Below are 14,770 nucleotides of genomic sequence, written 5' to 3'. Positions count from 1 at the left end.
TAGTGGTTGTACCAATTTAAATTCTTAACAACAGTGTACAAGGGTGTGATATTCCTCTGTGGTTTTCATGATTAGTGATGTTGAGCATCTTTACATGTACCTATTGGTTATTGAGATATCTTCTTTGGGAAAAAAAAAGTCTATTTAGCTCCACTAAATATATTTTAATTATATTTTTTATAAATTATATTTTTATATATAATTTTAATATATATATAATTTTAATAATTTTAAAAATTATATTTTTAATTATATTTTTTTTGTCATTGAGTTGTATCAGTTCTTTTTATAGTTTGGATATTAACCACCTTTACAATTTTTGATGGTTTACTATGCTCTGCCGAAGCTTTTTTATTTGACTTTGAGTTTAAAGTTGATATTTGTGTATACTGTAAGATTGAGGCCTGGTTTCATTGTTTGTCATGTGTCTGTCAAATTTTCCCGGCGCTATTTACTGAAGAGACTGTCCTATCCTCACTGTATATTATCAGCTCCTCTACTGTAAGCCAATTGACCATGTATGTGTGGGTTTATTTCTGAGCTCTCTATTCCTTTTTGTTGATCCTTGTGTCTGTTTCTATGCCAGTATTATACTGTTCTGATGACTATAGCTTTATGCTATACTTTGAAATCAGGAGAAGCATGATACCTCCCTCTTTGTTCTTTCTCAAGATTGCTTTGGCTATTTGGAGTCTTGTCATTCCACACTAATTTTTAGACTTTTTAAAATATCTGTTAAAAATGTCACTGGAATTTTGATAGGAGTTGCACTGAATCTGTAGTCTCTTTGGTAGGTATGAACATTTCAATGTATTAATATTTTTTCCATCTATGAGCCTGGAATATCTTTTCATTTATTTGCAACTTCAATTTCTCTCATCAATGTCCTATACATTACAATGTACAGATCTTTCTCCTCCTTGATTAAATTTATTCCTAGGTATTTTATTCTTTTTGAGATAATTATAAGTGAAATTCTTATTGTTCTTGTATAGAAACACAACTGACTTCTGTATATTGATTTTGTATCCTGCAACTTACTGAATTTCTTTATTAGTTCGTACAGTTTTATAATGGAACCTCAGGGTTTTCTATTTAAACTACTGTGTCTTTAGCAAATGAGACATTTTTACTTCTTCCTTTCTTGTTTAGGTGCCTCATTTTTATTTTCAAATTAATTATATTATTCTTCAAATTCTTCAATTTTGGATTATGAAAAATTATAAAATCTAAAATTGAGGGAGCTCTTGGTAACAAAAGTAAATAGGTCTTCATCACTTTGTTTGGGAAAAATTATTTTTGATCCTTTTTGATTTTGTTAATTAGGCAATCAATATAGCACTCTCTGAGATTTATGCTATACATTTTATTCCCCTTTTATAGGCTGTGTTATTTACTTGACATGTAGAAAGTTAACTATACACGTTAGGCAACTTAAAGCACAGAAAAAAATTGTCCTTCTGTTGCTCTCTTTTCCTTGTAGGAACCTCTATTCTATATAAATTTAATTTCTAATTTGTCTACTATGAAATTCACATTTAACACAAATGTACACAAAAACATTGACATTTCTGAGTTATCATAAATGTGTATGCTCTGTGTGATAGGTATACTAATACTAAAGTTATTCAGACTAAATATGATTAATATAATTAATTTTATTTGATTATGTACGCAGTTATAAGCATTTAAATCATTACTCATAATAGCCCTGGCTGGTGTGGCTCAACGGATTGAGCGCTGGCCTGAAAACCAAAAGGTCGCTGGTTCCATTCCCAGTTACAGCATTTGTCTGGATTTCAGGCCAGGTCCCCTTAAGGGACACGTGAGAGGGAACCTATGCATTGATGTCCCTCTCTTCCTCCCTTCCCCTCTCTCTAAAAGTAAATACAATAAAATGTTTAAGAAATGAATTACTACCCATAATAGTGTTATACAAGTCTGTTCGTTTTACATGTTAACTACAAATACAACCAATTCTGACATTTTGGTGAGCTTCAATGATTACAACTTTGATCTTTTATTTAGATCAAATAGAATATTAAAGATGTGAATGCAAAGCACAGAAGCTAAAATAATTTTGCTTGGGGACTTTGCCTCAATTCTGTCAGAGTCCTTGAGTAGCTCTACACCACCCTTGTTTGAGTGAAGAAAAAAAGAACAAAACAATATATTTATGTGTTATCATTTAGTGGGAAAATTTATTAAATGGATGTGTAACACAAGAATCTTGGAATGTATTATTATAATAAGTCTTTTTTCTCCTGTGTGTAGTTTATTTTTAAACATCAATGAAGTTGTCTTAAAAAATGTATAGGGTGATAATTTCTAGACAATAACCGATTTGAGTTAATAAATTCTTCTTTACCATGGAGGATGGTTTTAAAAGGAAATTTCTTTTACATGTACTATGACTGTGTACAGGTTCTTGGTATGTAGATATTGTTTTCTTTACAAAACACGCTGCTTCTTTATAGTAAGTGGCTCTGAATTCATGGCACTCTTTATTCCTCCTATTGGTTAGGGTACCGAGCCATCATCCCTGATAAATCTTCTATTAGTTTTCTCATGTACATCCTGTATGTTCTCTTATACTCACCCTGTACTGACACTAAGGACTTTAAATTGTACCATTTGTTTTTGTTATTGTTTCACTTTTTATAAAACACATCACTTATTTAAATAAACAGAATAAATGTTAACATTATCATTGTATAATAATTCAAACAAATAATAAAACAGTTACCCTGGCTCCTTCCCCAATGCAAGACACTCCGTAAAGGATGATTATGTTATTATTTTGATGTCTGAATATTTTTATATACTAATACACATAATTAACACATATAAAGATAATTTTATCATGTATTATTTATTTTAGTGTGTATAATAGTGATTAAATGTGTCATCAATCTGTTGATTGTCTATTTCTTTTATTATTACATACATATTTATAAAGCAATATCTTGTTTATTATGTCTTGGAAATACTACTATGCCAAGTGAATACACCTTATTCTTTAAACTCATGTACAATATTCTATAGTACATATTGACAGCTCCCCTTTTTCATTATTTATATTGGATAATCACACCCTTTTTTGGTGGCCATAGTAAGAGGAAGGGTATTTTGGAAACAGCAGGATGTTGCCATGGTCACCAACAGAATCTTATTAATTCCAACTTGAGCTCCTGGTCTCCCAACTTAAAGACCACAAGTCATCAAAGCAGGAGGTAGAGGACTTAGGAAAATGCAATTCTAATAACATTAATTTATTTATTCTGACTGGCAAATAGTTCAGTGGGAGAAATAATAGGACAGTAGTGATTTAGATGTTCTGAAACACACTTCAAATTACTTATTTAAAAGAAACTCCAAACCCTTCACACTGAGTTTCCTCCTTTTAATCTAACCAAGATTCCAGACACAAAATCCCTTACAGTGATTTGAAACAGCCCTATGTGTGGCTTTAAAATGTTGCCTGGCCTAAGAATCATGCTAACTAGTCCTATAAATTCACCATTTTGTATGAACATGTGCATATGATTTGGAAAGTAGTCTTTCCTAGATTCTGTGTTTGGTGCCTGCACAGCCTGTCCTTGTTGGTAAAAGTACTTGTACTTTTGTTCAGTCCAAGGGTGCAAAGACAATAATATCCTTCTTTTATCCAAATTACATGAAAAAACAGATGCTTACATAAAGGTCTATCAGTTGGCATTAAACTGATCTGTTTTTTTCTTTGCTTTTGGATTTTATTTAATAGCTTTGTTGAACCATATTTGTCATACTGGACATATTTTAGAAGTATACAACTTGGTAAGTTTTGACCTAGGAATACACTGGTGAAAACAATGACAAAATCAAGATAGTGAACGTATGAAAAGTTCACATAAATTCCCAAGGGAGGGTGCATGATTTGCAGGTCCCAGTGCAAAATAAAAATGTTGGGATCCCTAGTGGGAATGGGGAAGTAAATCTCCTTTTTCAGGGGTTCACAACCTCACCTCTTGGTGGACAGGACACCTCCACGAGGAGGCAAACTTTGTGCTGGATTGCACTTGGTTACTGGATCTGGGTGGCAGAGAATCCTGCAGAGAATGATGCGATACTGCTCGCCAAACAAAAATGGAATTAGATAAATGTATTCACTTCTGTATTTTGTATAAGAAAGAGAATATACTTTAGTTGGAAATGATACAGTTAAGCATCTTGGCCAAAAATTAGGTAAAGATTCATTAAAGACTTTTTATTGATACGAGGGGGAACCCCAAAATGGAATTTATGTATTAAAAATTGTGTATTTTTTCTTACATGTGTAAACTTCAGTCACCTTCAAAATATTCTCCATTTGTTGCAGTATACCTATTGAGACTTTTTTTCCACTGCTCAAAACAGTTTTGAACTCATCTCTTCTGATGTTATTTAGTGCTTCTGCCATTTTTTGGTTTCACTTCTCCCACATTGGCACAATGTTTCCCTTTGAGAACTTTTTTCATTTAGGGGAAAAAAAAGACAAAACCGTCCCTCAGGGTAAAGTCAAGTGAATAGGGAGGGTGGGGTAGGGGGTCATGCCATTTTAATTCAAAAATTGCTGATCACTCGGTATGGTGTGGGCAGGTGCGCTCCTAAATCACCCACCATGAAATGGGCAAACACATTGAAAGAGTTTTCAAAAAAAATTTGCTGAAGCCAAACACAACCTCTCACAATAATGCCAGTTGATACACTGACATAAATGAGTTCCTAAAACAACCTCCTAGCAGGGAAAGCTTTTACTACAAGGGGCCCAGCCTCCAAAAGATAATTCATTCTTTGGGATGGGGTCCCTCCTCATATATATTTCAAACTCATACTTAACATAAGGCTTGAGAGCAACTGCCTAACTTGTAATTTCAGTTAAGAAAAGAAACTGAGGAGCGATTACTTCCTAAATTGTATAACTGTCTAATCACTATGTTGTACACATAATATGAAACTAATATAATGTAACAACTGTACTTTAAAATTTTTTCAAATTATAGAAAAAAGAAAGATACTGAGTTGTTAAAATATGCTTTCTCTATAATCATTAAATGTATAAACATTGCAATATTTATGACTAACTCTAACCATAAATGAATATTAAACAAATATTCATAAATCAGAGTGAATACTTTCTTTGGTAAGGGGTCTGGAGCCATAATATTTTCACTGTTAGTAAGATGAGAGTAGTTAAATAAAACAGAAATTATTATACATGCAAACCTATATGATCAAAAATAATAAAACTTTGAAAGATATTTCATGACATCACAAGACAATTGATATACTGGTAAACATTTATTATAAATGTAAGTATACTTATTTTTATTTTTTAAATTTTTATTGTTAATTCATATACAGTTGTCTCAGTTTAGTAAATGCAAGTATACTTATAAAAAGTAAATAATCTTGAGATTCAGTAATGTCATTTTATTAATGTACCTGTTAATTTCCCTTATTCTGTTATTCAGAGCAGTAATATTATACTCCATTCCATCAATTTAAGACAAATTTTTTTTCACATTTTAACATCTCTGAATGAAGATGAGATGTCTTATAATTAATGGCAGCTCATGACTTAATTAGCAGAATAAGTGTAGAAGAGGACAAGGATCCTCCAATGGGATAAATAGCAGCCCTGGTCGAGATATTGATTTCAGCTTTGTGGTACTCTGAGCTGAGAACTCAGCCATGCTTAACTAGGCTACAGAGCCATGGAAACTGTAAAATAACAATTTTGTGTTGCTTTAAGCCACTAAATTTCTGATAATTTGTTATATAGTTGTAGAAAATTAATACAGATAGCACTGAATTCCCTCAGTTATTTTTATTTGCTTGTTTGGTTTTGGTTTTGGTCTGAGAACTTTTTCCCTCATTTTTTATAATTTTTATTATATATATAGAATTCTGGGTTGTTAGTTGCTTTGTGTGTGTCTGTGTGTGTTTAATTTGTTTGTTGTTCTTTTAGCACAGTAAAGATGAAAACTGTTTCCTGACTTTCATTTTTATGAGAATTTGCTATAATTCCTATTTTTGTTTTAGTGTCTTTAACATGTCTCTTTTAAAATTTGTCCATGATTTTCTATTCAATATTTAGATATATAATTTAATTAATATGTTTGCTTTGGAGGGGGTATTGATATTTATACTGTTTAGAGTTTTCTGAGCTTTTTGGATTCTTAATTTGGTGTCTGTCAAAAAGTTTGGAAAACATGTAACTGACATTTCTTTAAATATTTTTTTCTGCCATGGTCTCTCCCACTATACTTTTCCTTCTGAAATTCCAAATATTTCCATATTAGACTGTGTGATGTTGTGCTGCAGCTCCTGGTGCGCTGTTCTTTGTTTGTGGTTCTTACTCTTTTTTACACTATTTGTTCTAGTTTGCATTTATTTCAAATTACTAATTTCCAAGTTTACTAATTCTTCAGCTCATTTTAGTCTTCTCACTAGACTATGAAAGGGTATTAATTGCATCTATTAATATTTTTTTAGCATTTATATTTTCTGTTTCCTTGTAGTTTCCGTCTCTTATCTGATTTTGTGTGTTGCCCACATTTTCCATTATTTTTAACAAGTTAATTAATTTTAATTTGTTATTCAGATAGTTACAACACTTCATATCTGAAAATCATATCGATTGTATTTTTATAGCTTATTGGTATGTTTTTTTCTTGCTTTAATATGTTTCGCAATTTTTTATTGAAAGATGAAACTTTAGTAGAAGCTGAAGTAAGGAGATTTTCTATCTGAAGTGAACATGACTTTTCTATCTTCTAGGTCTTAAGATTGGTGTTTCAGTTAATCTAAGGTTGGGCTGGATTTGAGATTCGTTATTGTGTTTACCTTCTATAGATCATACACTTCAAATTCTGCCACACCTGTAGTTTATAGCAGGGGTGAGAGTCCCACAAAATAATGTCTCAGCTTCAGTTCATACAGCTGAGTTAAACCTCTTTGTGCTTGTTTTGCTTTGATCTCTCTTTCTGCAGACAGTTATTCCTGGAAATTTGTTAGCTTGGTTAACAGAACAGTGGTGAGTTGGGGAAAAGATGGGATGCTTTCTGTTTTTTGTTTATGTTTTTCTTATTGTCCAGTCCCATACTATTTTGAGCCCAGTTTATTTTCTTGCCTCTTCCCCAGAAAAATTTCTTTTCCCCAGCTGCACTGAATTTTCACCAGTATCCTTAGGGCAAAAATGTCTGTAGTCCTTCCCCCAGTTTACTTATTCTTCTGTGCCGTAGTAGAGAGAGAGGATGGGTTTAGGGATAGATTTGCGCCCATCCTTTACAGCCTCTCTTCCTCTCCCCTTCGTCACCAAAACAAAAATTTATGTAGGTCTCTCCCTTAATTATTACTTATGTGTGCCCAGAGATAAAGGCTACAAGAGGGTGACAGATTCTTCAATGTCTACAATCCCAAAGAATTTCAGGTGTTTTCAGGGACTTGCATTTTGCAAGATTCTTACTGGTTACATAATGAGTAATATATAAAGATATATACCCGAGTGAGTACTCAAGTTACCTTTCTCCCTGCATGCATTAGTCTCCTCTTAAATCTGGGGCCAGTTGGTTGCTCTGCTCTGTAATTACTTGATTAAAAAAATGTCTTTAATATAGACTTAGTTTGGCTTTTATCGTTGCTGTTGTTTTTGTAACTGTGTGAGTGACACTCTTTGCAACTCTCTATACCCTGTAGCAGTAAACTGGATTGCCATTTTTGTTTTGAGAAATATATTTATTTTTTATAAAATGTTATTTTGACTAACATATATAGTGTATTTCAATTATCTTACATGAACTGATTTGTATTTAAAACCTCAGTTTAATTTTTAAAGAGTAATTTATAAAGATATACCCCACAAATAAAAACTCTTGTAAGAGCTTGCTTAAGAACATCGTTGGTAAGAGTATAAAGCAGTACTGAAATCAAAATATTTTAGAATATCTATTCTAGACTCATATGGGGACAAAAGAATGCTGCAAGTAAATGAACAGATCTGTTTGTGTGTAGGTGAATCCTATATGCTCTACTGTACTTCTGATTAAAAACAAGTAAGACTTTCAAAAGTTCTCCAACAATAATTTCAGCAACCTTATAAAATCTTGCATCTTTCTCAAGATCTATAATTTAAAGTTGCTCTCATTTTCTATTATATTTGCACTATAATGTCAGATGTTCTCTTCATCTAAGATTCAATCAAAGATTGACAGGTAACATTCAACTGGAATGAATCCTCATGTTAAGTGATGAGCATTTAGTTAGAAACTTAATTTAAGTAATTAATACATTAGTAAATATTTGCGCAATATAACAATTTTTTAAAAGAACTTTCTAATTCTAAAGATTTGTTTAATGCATGGTTAGGTGATGTGATCAGTTCTGTAATTGGGAGCTTTATCTTTTATCCAGTGGCAACAAGATCGATGGTTTTTGTGTGTGTATGGTTCAGAATATTTTCATTGGAAAAGTATCATACATGTTATTTGTGTGTTGAGGTGTGCATATATATTTATGCATAGCACACTCATACACTGAAATTCTTCCCAATTGCCAAAATCAGTTAATTACCTCACCAGGATCATAAGTATCACATTATCAAATCGTAATGTATATATCAAGTAAAATATGATCTTTTGCTCTAATTCTTGCTTTAATGAATTCCAGAAGTAATCCCATATGATTCTTCTGTCAGGAAGTGTGAGAATTAAAGCTGTTCCTTTTGTTGCTTTTCACTCACTGTGAAAATAGAGCAAAGAACAGTCCCTTTGGCACAATCATCAAAACTATGATTAGGCTGGTTAAGATGCAGATGCATTGAAGCTTATCTTTTATCTGTGGTCCAAAAGTGATACCTGATTTATTTGAATTTTTCTAACCCACTGTTTCCATGCCTTCTATACAATTGCGTACTGCTGTTACCAGCATCTAATTAAGCAAGCACAACTGGAAATTTTGTATGCACATTTGCTATATATGTCTCTCTGATATCATTTGAAACCTGTTTTCCTACCAGTAATATACTCCTTAGGCATAACATGAGGGCAGAATGGTAATTTAGTGGTGTTCTGCACTGTATTACCATTGCGTGAGGAATCACAGACCATAAATTTTTAAATTGAAAAATACCTTCTATTTGTTTTTTTTATATTTCTTTTAAAGTATTTGCCACTTGGTACAAATACACATTTTATAAGGATACAAAAACATAAGGATTATAAAATTGGATGCCAAATCAGTATTTTTATGAAATACACAATAAAGTCTTATTTAAAATTTCAAGCAGAGGAGGGCCTTTATGTGTGTGTGTGTGTGTGTGTGTGTGTGTGTGTTTAAATTAAGGTAACATTGGTTTATAACATTCTATGAGTTGAGGTACACAGCATTACAATCCAAAATCTATGTGTACTACATCATGCTTATCACCAAAAATCTACTTTCCATTTATCACCGTGCAGGTGACTACATTTTCCTTTCAACTCCATTCCCCTCTGGTAATCACCAATCTGTTGTCTGCCTCTATAAGTTTGTCTCTGTTTTGTTTTGTTAGTTTGTTAATCTGTTTTGTTTTTCTTTTTTGTATTCTACATATTAGCAAATCAGTAGAGTACTTGTTTTACATTCCGACTTATTTCACTTAGAATAATATGCTAAAAGTCCATTTATGTTGTTGCATTTGGTAAGAATTCACATTTTTGTGGCTGAGTAGTATTCTATGTATACATGCGTGTATACATGTATATATGTATCTATACACACATAATTACACTCAATTTTCTTTATCCATTCATTCATCAAAAGACACAAGTTGTTTCTAAATCTTGGTTACTATAAGTAATGCTACACTTGGTTACTGTAAATGCTGTAAATAAACTTGTGCTCAGATATTTTCAAATTAGTGCTTTTATATTCTTTGGATCAATATACAGAAGTAGAATAGCTAGATCATGTGGTAATGCTATTCTTAATTTTTTGAAAATTCATACTTTTTCCATAGTGGCTGTACTAATAATATGCATTCCCACAAATAATGTATGAGGATTCCCTTCTTTTTTTTTTTTACATCTTTTCTGACATGTGTTGCTTTTTGTCATTTTGGTGTGTCATTCTGATATGTGTGAGATGATATTGTGGTTTTGATTTGTATTTTCCTAATAATTAGTTATGTTGCACAGATATTTTTTCATGTACCTGTTTGACGTCTATATATCTTCTTTGGAAAACTGCTTAATCTGATCTTCTGCCCATTTTTCAATTGAGGTGTTTGTTTTTTGTTTATATTTTTGTTGAGACAGATAGGTTCTTTATATATTTTGGAAATTTACACCTTATTGGATGTATGATTTGTAAATATCTTTTCCCTTTCAGTAGGTTGTCTTTTTATTTTGTTGATGGTTTTCTTTGCTGTGTAGAAATTTTTCAGTTTGATGTAGTCCTCCTGGTTTACTTTTGCTTTTGTTTCCTTTGCCATTAAAATTGAATCCACAAAACATCACAAAGAGCAGTGTCAAAGACCTCTGTTTATATTGTCTTCTATGATTTTTATGGTTTCAGAACTTTTGTTCAAATTTTTAATCCATTTTGAGTTATTTTTTGTGTATGGTCTAAGAGAGTCATTTAGTTTCATACTTTTCCATGTGTCTTTCTAGTTTTTCCAAGATGACTTATTGCAGACTTTTTTTCCCTTCATTCTGTGTTCCTTGTGACTTTATCATAAATTACTTATACCTATAAATGTAGGTTTATTTCTGGGCTCTTGATTCTATTCCACTGATCCATATGTCTGTTTTTCTGCCAATATCATGCTGTTTGTGGTACTACAACTTTATAGTATAGTTTGCAATTATGGAGAGTAACACTACTAGCTTTGTCCTTTACAAGAAATGCTGTGAATATTAGTTCCATAGTAATTTTAGGGGTTTTTTTGTCTTAGTTCTATAAAAAAAATTCCATTGGGATTTTGATAGGTATTGCACTAATGGGTAGATTGCTTTAGAAAGTAATATGGACATTTTAATGATATTAATTCTTCCAATTGATGAACATAAAAAATATTTTTATTTCTTATGTCTTCTTCAATTTATTTCAACAATGACATATTTTCCAGTGTACAGGTCTTTCACCTCGTTGGTAAGTTTAACTTTAGACACTTTATTTTTGTTACAATAGTAAATGGTATTATTTTTTATTACTCTTAAGATCTTTTATTGTTAGCATACATGAATTTTTACAACAGATTTTTGTATATTGATTTTGTACTCTATAACTTTACTTGTTTATTACTGCTAATGATTTCTGGTGGAGTCTTTAGGATTTTCTATATATGAAGTTATATTCTTGACAAATAGTGACAGCTTAACTTTTTTTTCCAATTCAGAGGCCTTTTATTTCTTTTTTCTTGACTAATTTCTCTAGCTAGAACATCTAATACTATATTGAATCATAGTGGTGAGAGTGTGCTTCCTTGTCTTGTTATTGATCTTAGAGGAAAAGCTTTCATTTTTTTTAATGCTGAGTACAATAATTGCTGTGGGTTTTTCATATATGGCCTTTGTTATGTTAAAGTGCTTTCCTTCTAAGCTCATTTTATTGAGAATTTTTATAATAAATGGATGTTGAATTTGTCAAATACTTTTTCTGTGTCTATTGAGATGATCATATGATTATTACTGCACATTTTGTTGATTTGGTGTATCACGATGATTGATTTGCAGGTTTTGAAACATCAATGCGTTCCTGAAATATATCCCACTTGATAATGGTGTATGATCTTTTTAATTTATTTTTGTATTTTGTTTACTAATATTTTGTTGAAAATTTTTGCAACAATGTTCCTTAGAGATATTGGTCTGTAATATTTTAGTTGTGTGTATATGTTTTCCCTGTCTGGTTTCAGAATCAGAGATATGTTAGTATTCTAAAATGAATTAGAAAGCATACTCTCCTCTTCAGTTTTTTGGAATAGTTTTAGAAGGATAGGTTATTAAATTTTTGAAAATTTGTAGAATTCACCAGTGAAGCCATCTGGTTGAATTTTTGCTTGTTGTGAGGTTTATATTACTGATTCAATCGTACTAGTGAGCAGTCTATTCAGATTTTCTATTTCTTCATGATTCAGTCTTGCAAGATTGTATGATTCTAAGAATGTATTCACTTCCTCTCAATTTTCCAACTTTTATTTGTATAGCTATTTATAATAGCCTATTATGATCCTTTGTATTTTGCAGTATCATTGTACCTTCCTTTTTGCTTCTGATTTTTATTTCACCCTTTTCTCTTTGTTTACCTAGTGAATGTAGCTAAAGTTTTGTCAATTTTGTTTATCTTTTCAAATAGCCAGCTGTTAGTTTCATTTATCTTTTCTATTGTCTTATTTAATCTCTATTTCACTTATTTCTGCTCTGGTTTTTATTATTTTATTTCTTCTAATAATTTTAGGCTTCGCTGGTTCTTCTCTAGCTTCTTTAGATGTATTGTTAGAGAGTTTATTTGATATTTTTCTTGTTTATTAAGGTAGGCTTTTATTACTATAAAATTCCCTATTAGTAACATTTCTGATGCATCCCATAAATTTAATGTTGGATTTTTAGTTTTATTTGTCTCCATGTATTTTTCATATTTTAAAATTGTCTCATTGAACTAATAGTTGTTCAGTAGCAAGTTGTTTAATCTCCACTTATTTATAATTTTTCCAGTTTTCTTCTTGTAGTTGATTTCTAGTTATATACTATGGTGATCATTAAAAGACACTTAAATTTATTGGGACTTATTTTGTGTCCAAACATATAGTCTGTTCTTTAGAATATTCTATGTGCACATAAAAAATGTGTATTCTGTTGCTTTAGAATGGAATGTTTTAAGTGTGTTCATTTGTTTCAATATGTCATTTAAGGCCAATGTTTTCTGTTGATTTTTTCCCTATGCAATCTACCTATTGATGTAAGTGAGGTGTGTAAACTCCCCTGCTATCATTATGTGGTTGTCAGTTTCACCTTTTAGGTCTGTTAATAGTTGCCTTATATATTTTGGTTCTTCTATGTTGGAAATATATATATATATATTTTTATAAATGTTATATATTCTTTATATATTGTCTTCATTAGCATTATATAATGTTCATCATTGTCTCTTGTTACCTTTTATTGACTTAAAGTCTGTTTTGTCTGATATAGATAAGGCTGTGTGTGTGTGTGTGTGTGTGTGTGCGCGCGCGCGCGTGCGTGTTTTGGCTGCCGTTTTCTAAGAGTATCATCTTCCATTACTTTACTTCCATTACTTTTTTACTACGAGCATGTTTCTCTTTAAAACACAGTCTTTTGCAACACACAGTTATGTGTCATTTTTTTACTCATCCCACCACTCTGTATCTTTTTGTTGGTGAGTTCACCCTGGTTTGCATTTGGAGTAATTATTGCTATATGGGAGATTCCTACTGCTATTTTATCTTTTGTTTTCTCTTTGCTATGTAACTCCATTGTTTCCTTTCCCTTGTGAATATGTCCATTATTTTAATTTGGTGGTTTTTATTTTTTTTCAATGTTTAGTCTCCTTTAATGACCTCCATCTCCCTGAAGAACAGGTGTAGGCGGCTAGGCAGTGGCAAAAGATGCTCACTTGAAGATCTTGTCCTGATTGAAGGCTTTGCCCACATGCTGGAATGCATCATCCCAGCAAAAGTACTCTCAAACCAGTGTCTGTGTCTCCTCGCTGCCAGGACCCAGTTTCTGCCACATGTATGACTCGTAGTCCACCTGCCAATCTGGACTCAGTGGAGAGGCAAGTTCCTGGCCTTGGAAGACCCCAACTCCAGAAATGGAGCTCCTATTATTGGTGCCAAAGAAGATGACACTGGCAAGGGCATTCTTCTTCAGCTTGTCCAAGCGCTGGAATATTCTAGTGGTAAGGTTGCAATTCATGAATATTTGGTTGAGCTCTTTGGGGAAGCAGTACTCATAGTACCACAGGGACCAGCCATCTTTATGATGTTTTTATTGTTTTCTTCTTCTTTTTTTTGTTTCATGGCTTTGGTCTAGATTGTTATTTTGTGTTTGCCATGTGGTTTGTATAAAACATATAGATAAATTGGTGTTTTTCTGCTGAAAGAATCTTAAGTTCATTACCTATAAAGGTCCCATTCTTTCCTTTTTCCCATTTTATGTTTATGTTGTCACAAATTGTCCTTGTTGATGTTATGTATTTATTACTAAATAGCTATCATTATTTTTAATGTTTTCCCTTTTTATCTTTATGCTAAACTTTAGTGATTAACACCTTATTCTGAAATTGCTTTGTAATTATTTGATTCTTTCTATTTATTTATACTATTACTCAAAGTTTTATGTTCACTTTCTTTTTTTATTTCTTGAAATGAGCTCCTTTTAACATTTCTTATAAGGTAGATTAGTGGTAGTAAACTCTCTTATTTGATTTGTCAGGTGAAATCATGTGTTTCTGCTTATTGGAAGTTTAACTTTGCTAGAGATTCTCAACTAATAGTTTTATCTTTAAATATTCATATTTGAAGATGTCATTTTACTCTCTCTTTCCCTTAAAGTTTTGGCTCAGAAATCTGCTGATAGCCTAATGGGTGTACCTTTGCAAGATAGTCTTTTTTTCCCCTGGATGCCTTTAAAATTCTCTTTATCATTGAATTTTGACAGTTTTAATATAATATATCTTGAAAGTCTTATTGCAACTGAGATAATTAGGTGTTCTGTAAGCTTCATCAATTTGTGTATTCAAGTCTTTC

At 31.7% G+C, this 14,770-nt stretch overlaps 1 protein-coding gene across 1 annotated transcript in view; it reads right to left on the bottom strand.

The window, feature by feature from the left end:
- Positions 1–13,937, bottom strand: part of LOC129078361 (ras-related GTP-binding protein A-like) — a 29,007-nt gene extending 15,070 nt beyond the window's left edge. Inside the window, 2 exon segments of the mRNA XM_054583215.1 lie at positions 4,005–4,108; positions 13,710–13,937. Coding sequence (XP_054439190.1) covers positions 4,005–4,108; positions 13,710–13,937 — 332 coding nt within the window.
- Positions 13,938–14,770: the final 833 nt, after the last annotated feature.

This window comes from Pteronotus mesoamericanus, unplaced genomic scaffold, assembly GCF_021234165.1.
Source record: "Pteronotus mesoamericanus isolate MK-2021 breed Mesoamerican mustached bat unplaced genomic scaffold, CSHL_Meso_final contig_73, whole genome shotgun sequence".
Taxonomy (NCBI): Eukaryota; Metazoa; Chordata; class Mammalia; order Chiroptera; family Mormoopidae; genus Pteronotus; species Pteronotus mesoamericanus.
The sequence above is the reverse complement of the archived record's forward strand: the minus strand, read 5'-3'. Positions and strand labels throughout refer to the sequence as shown.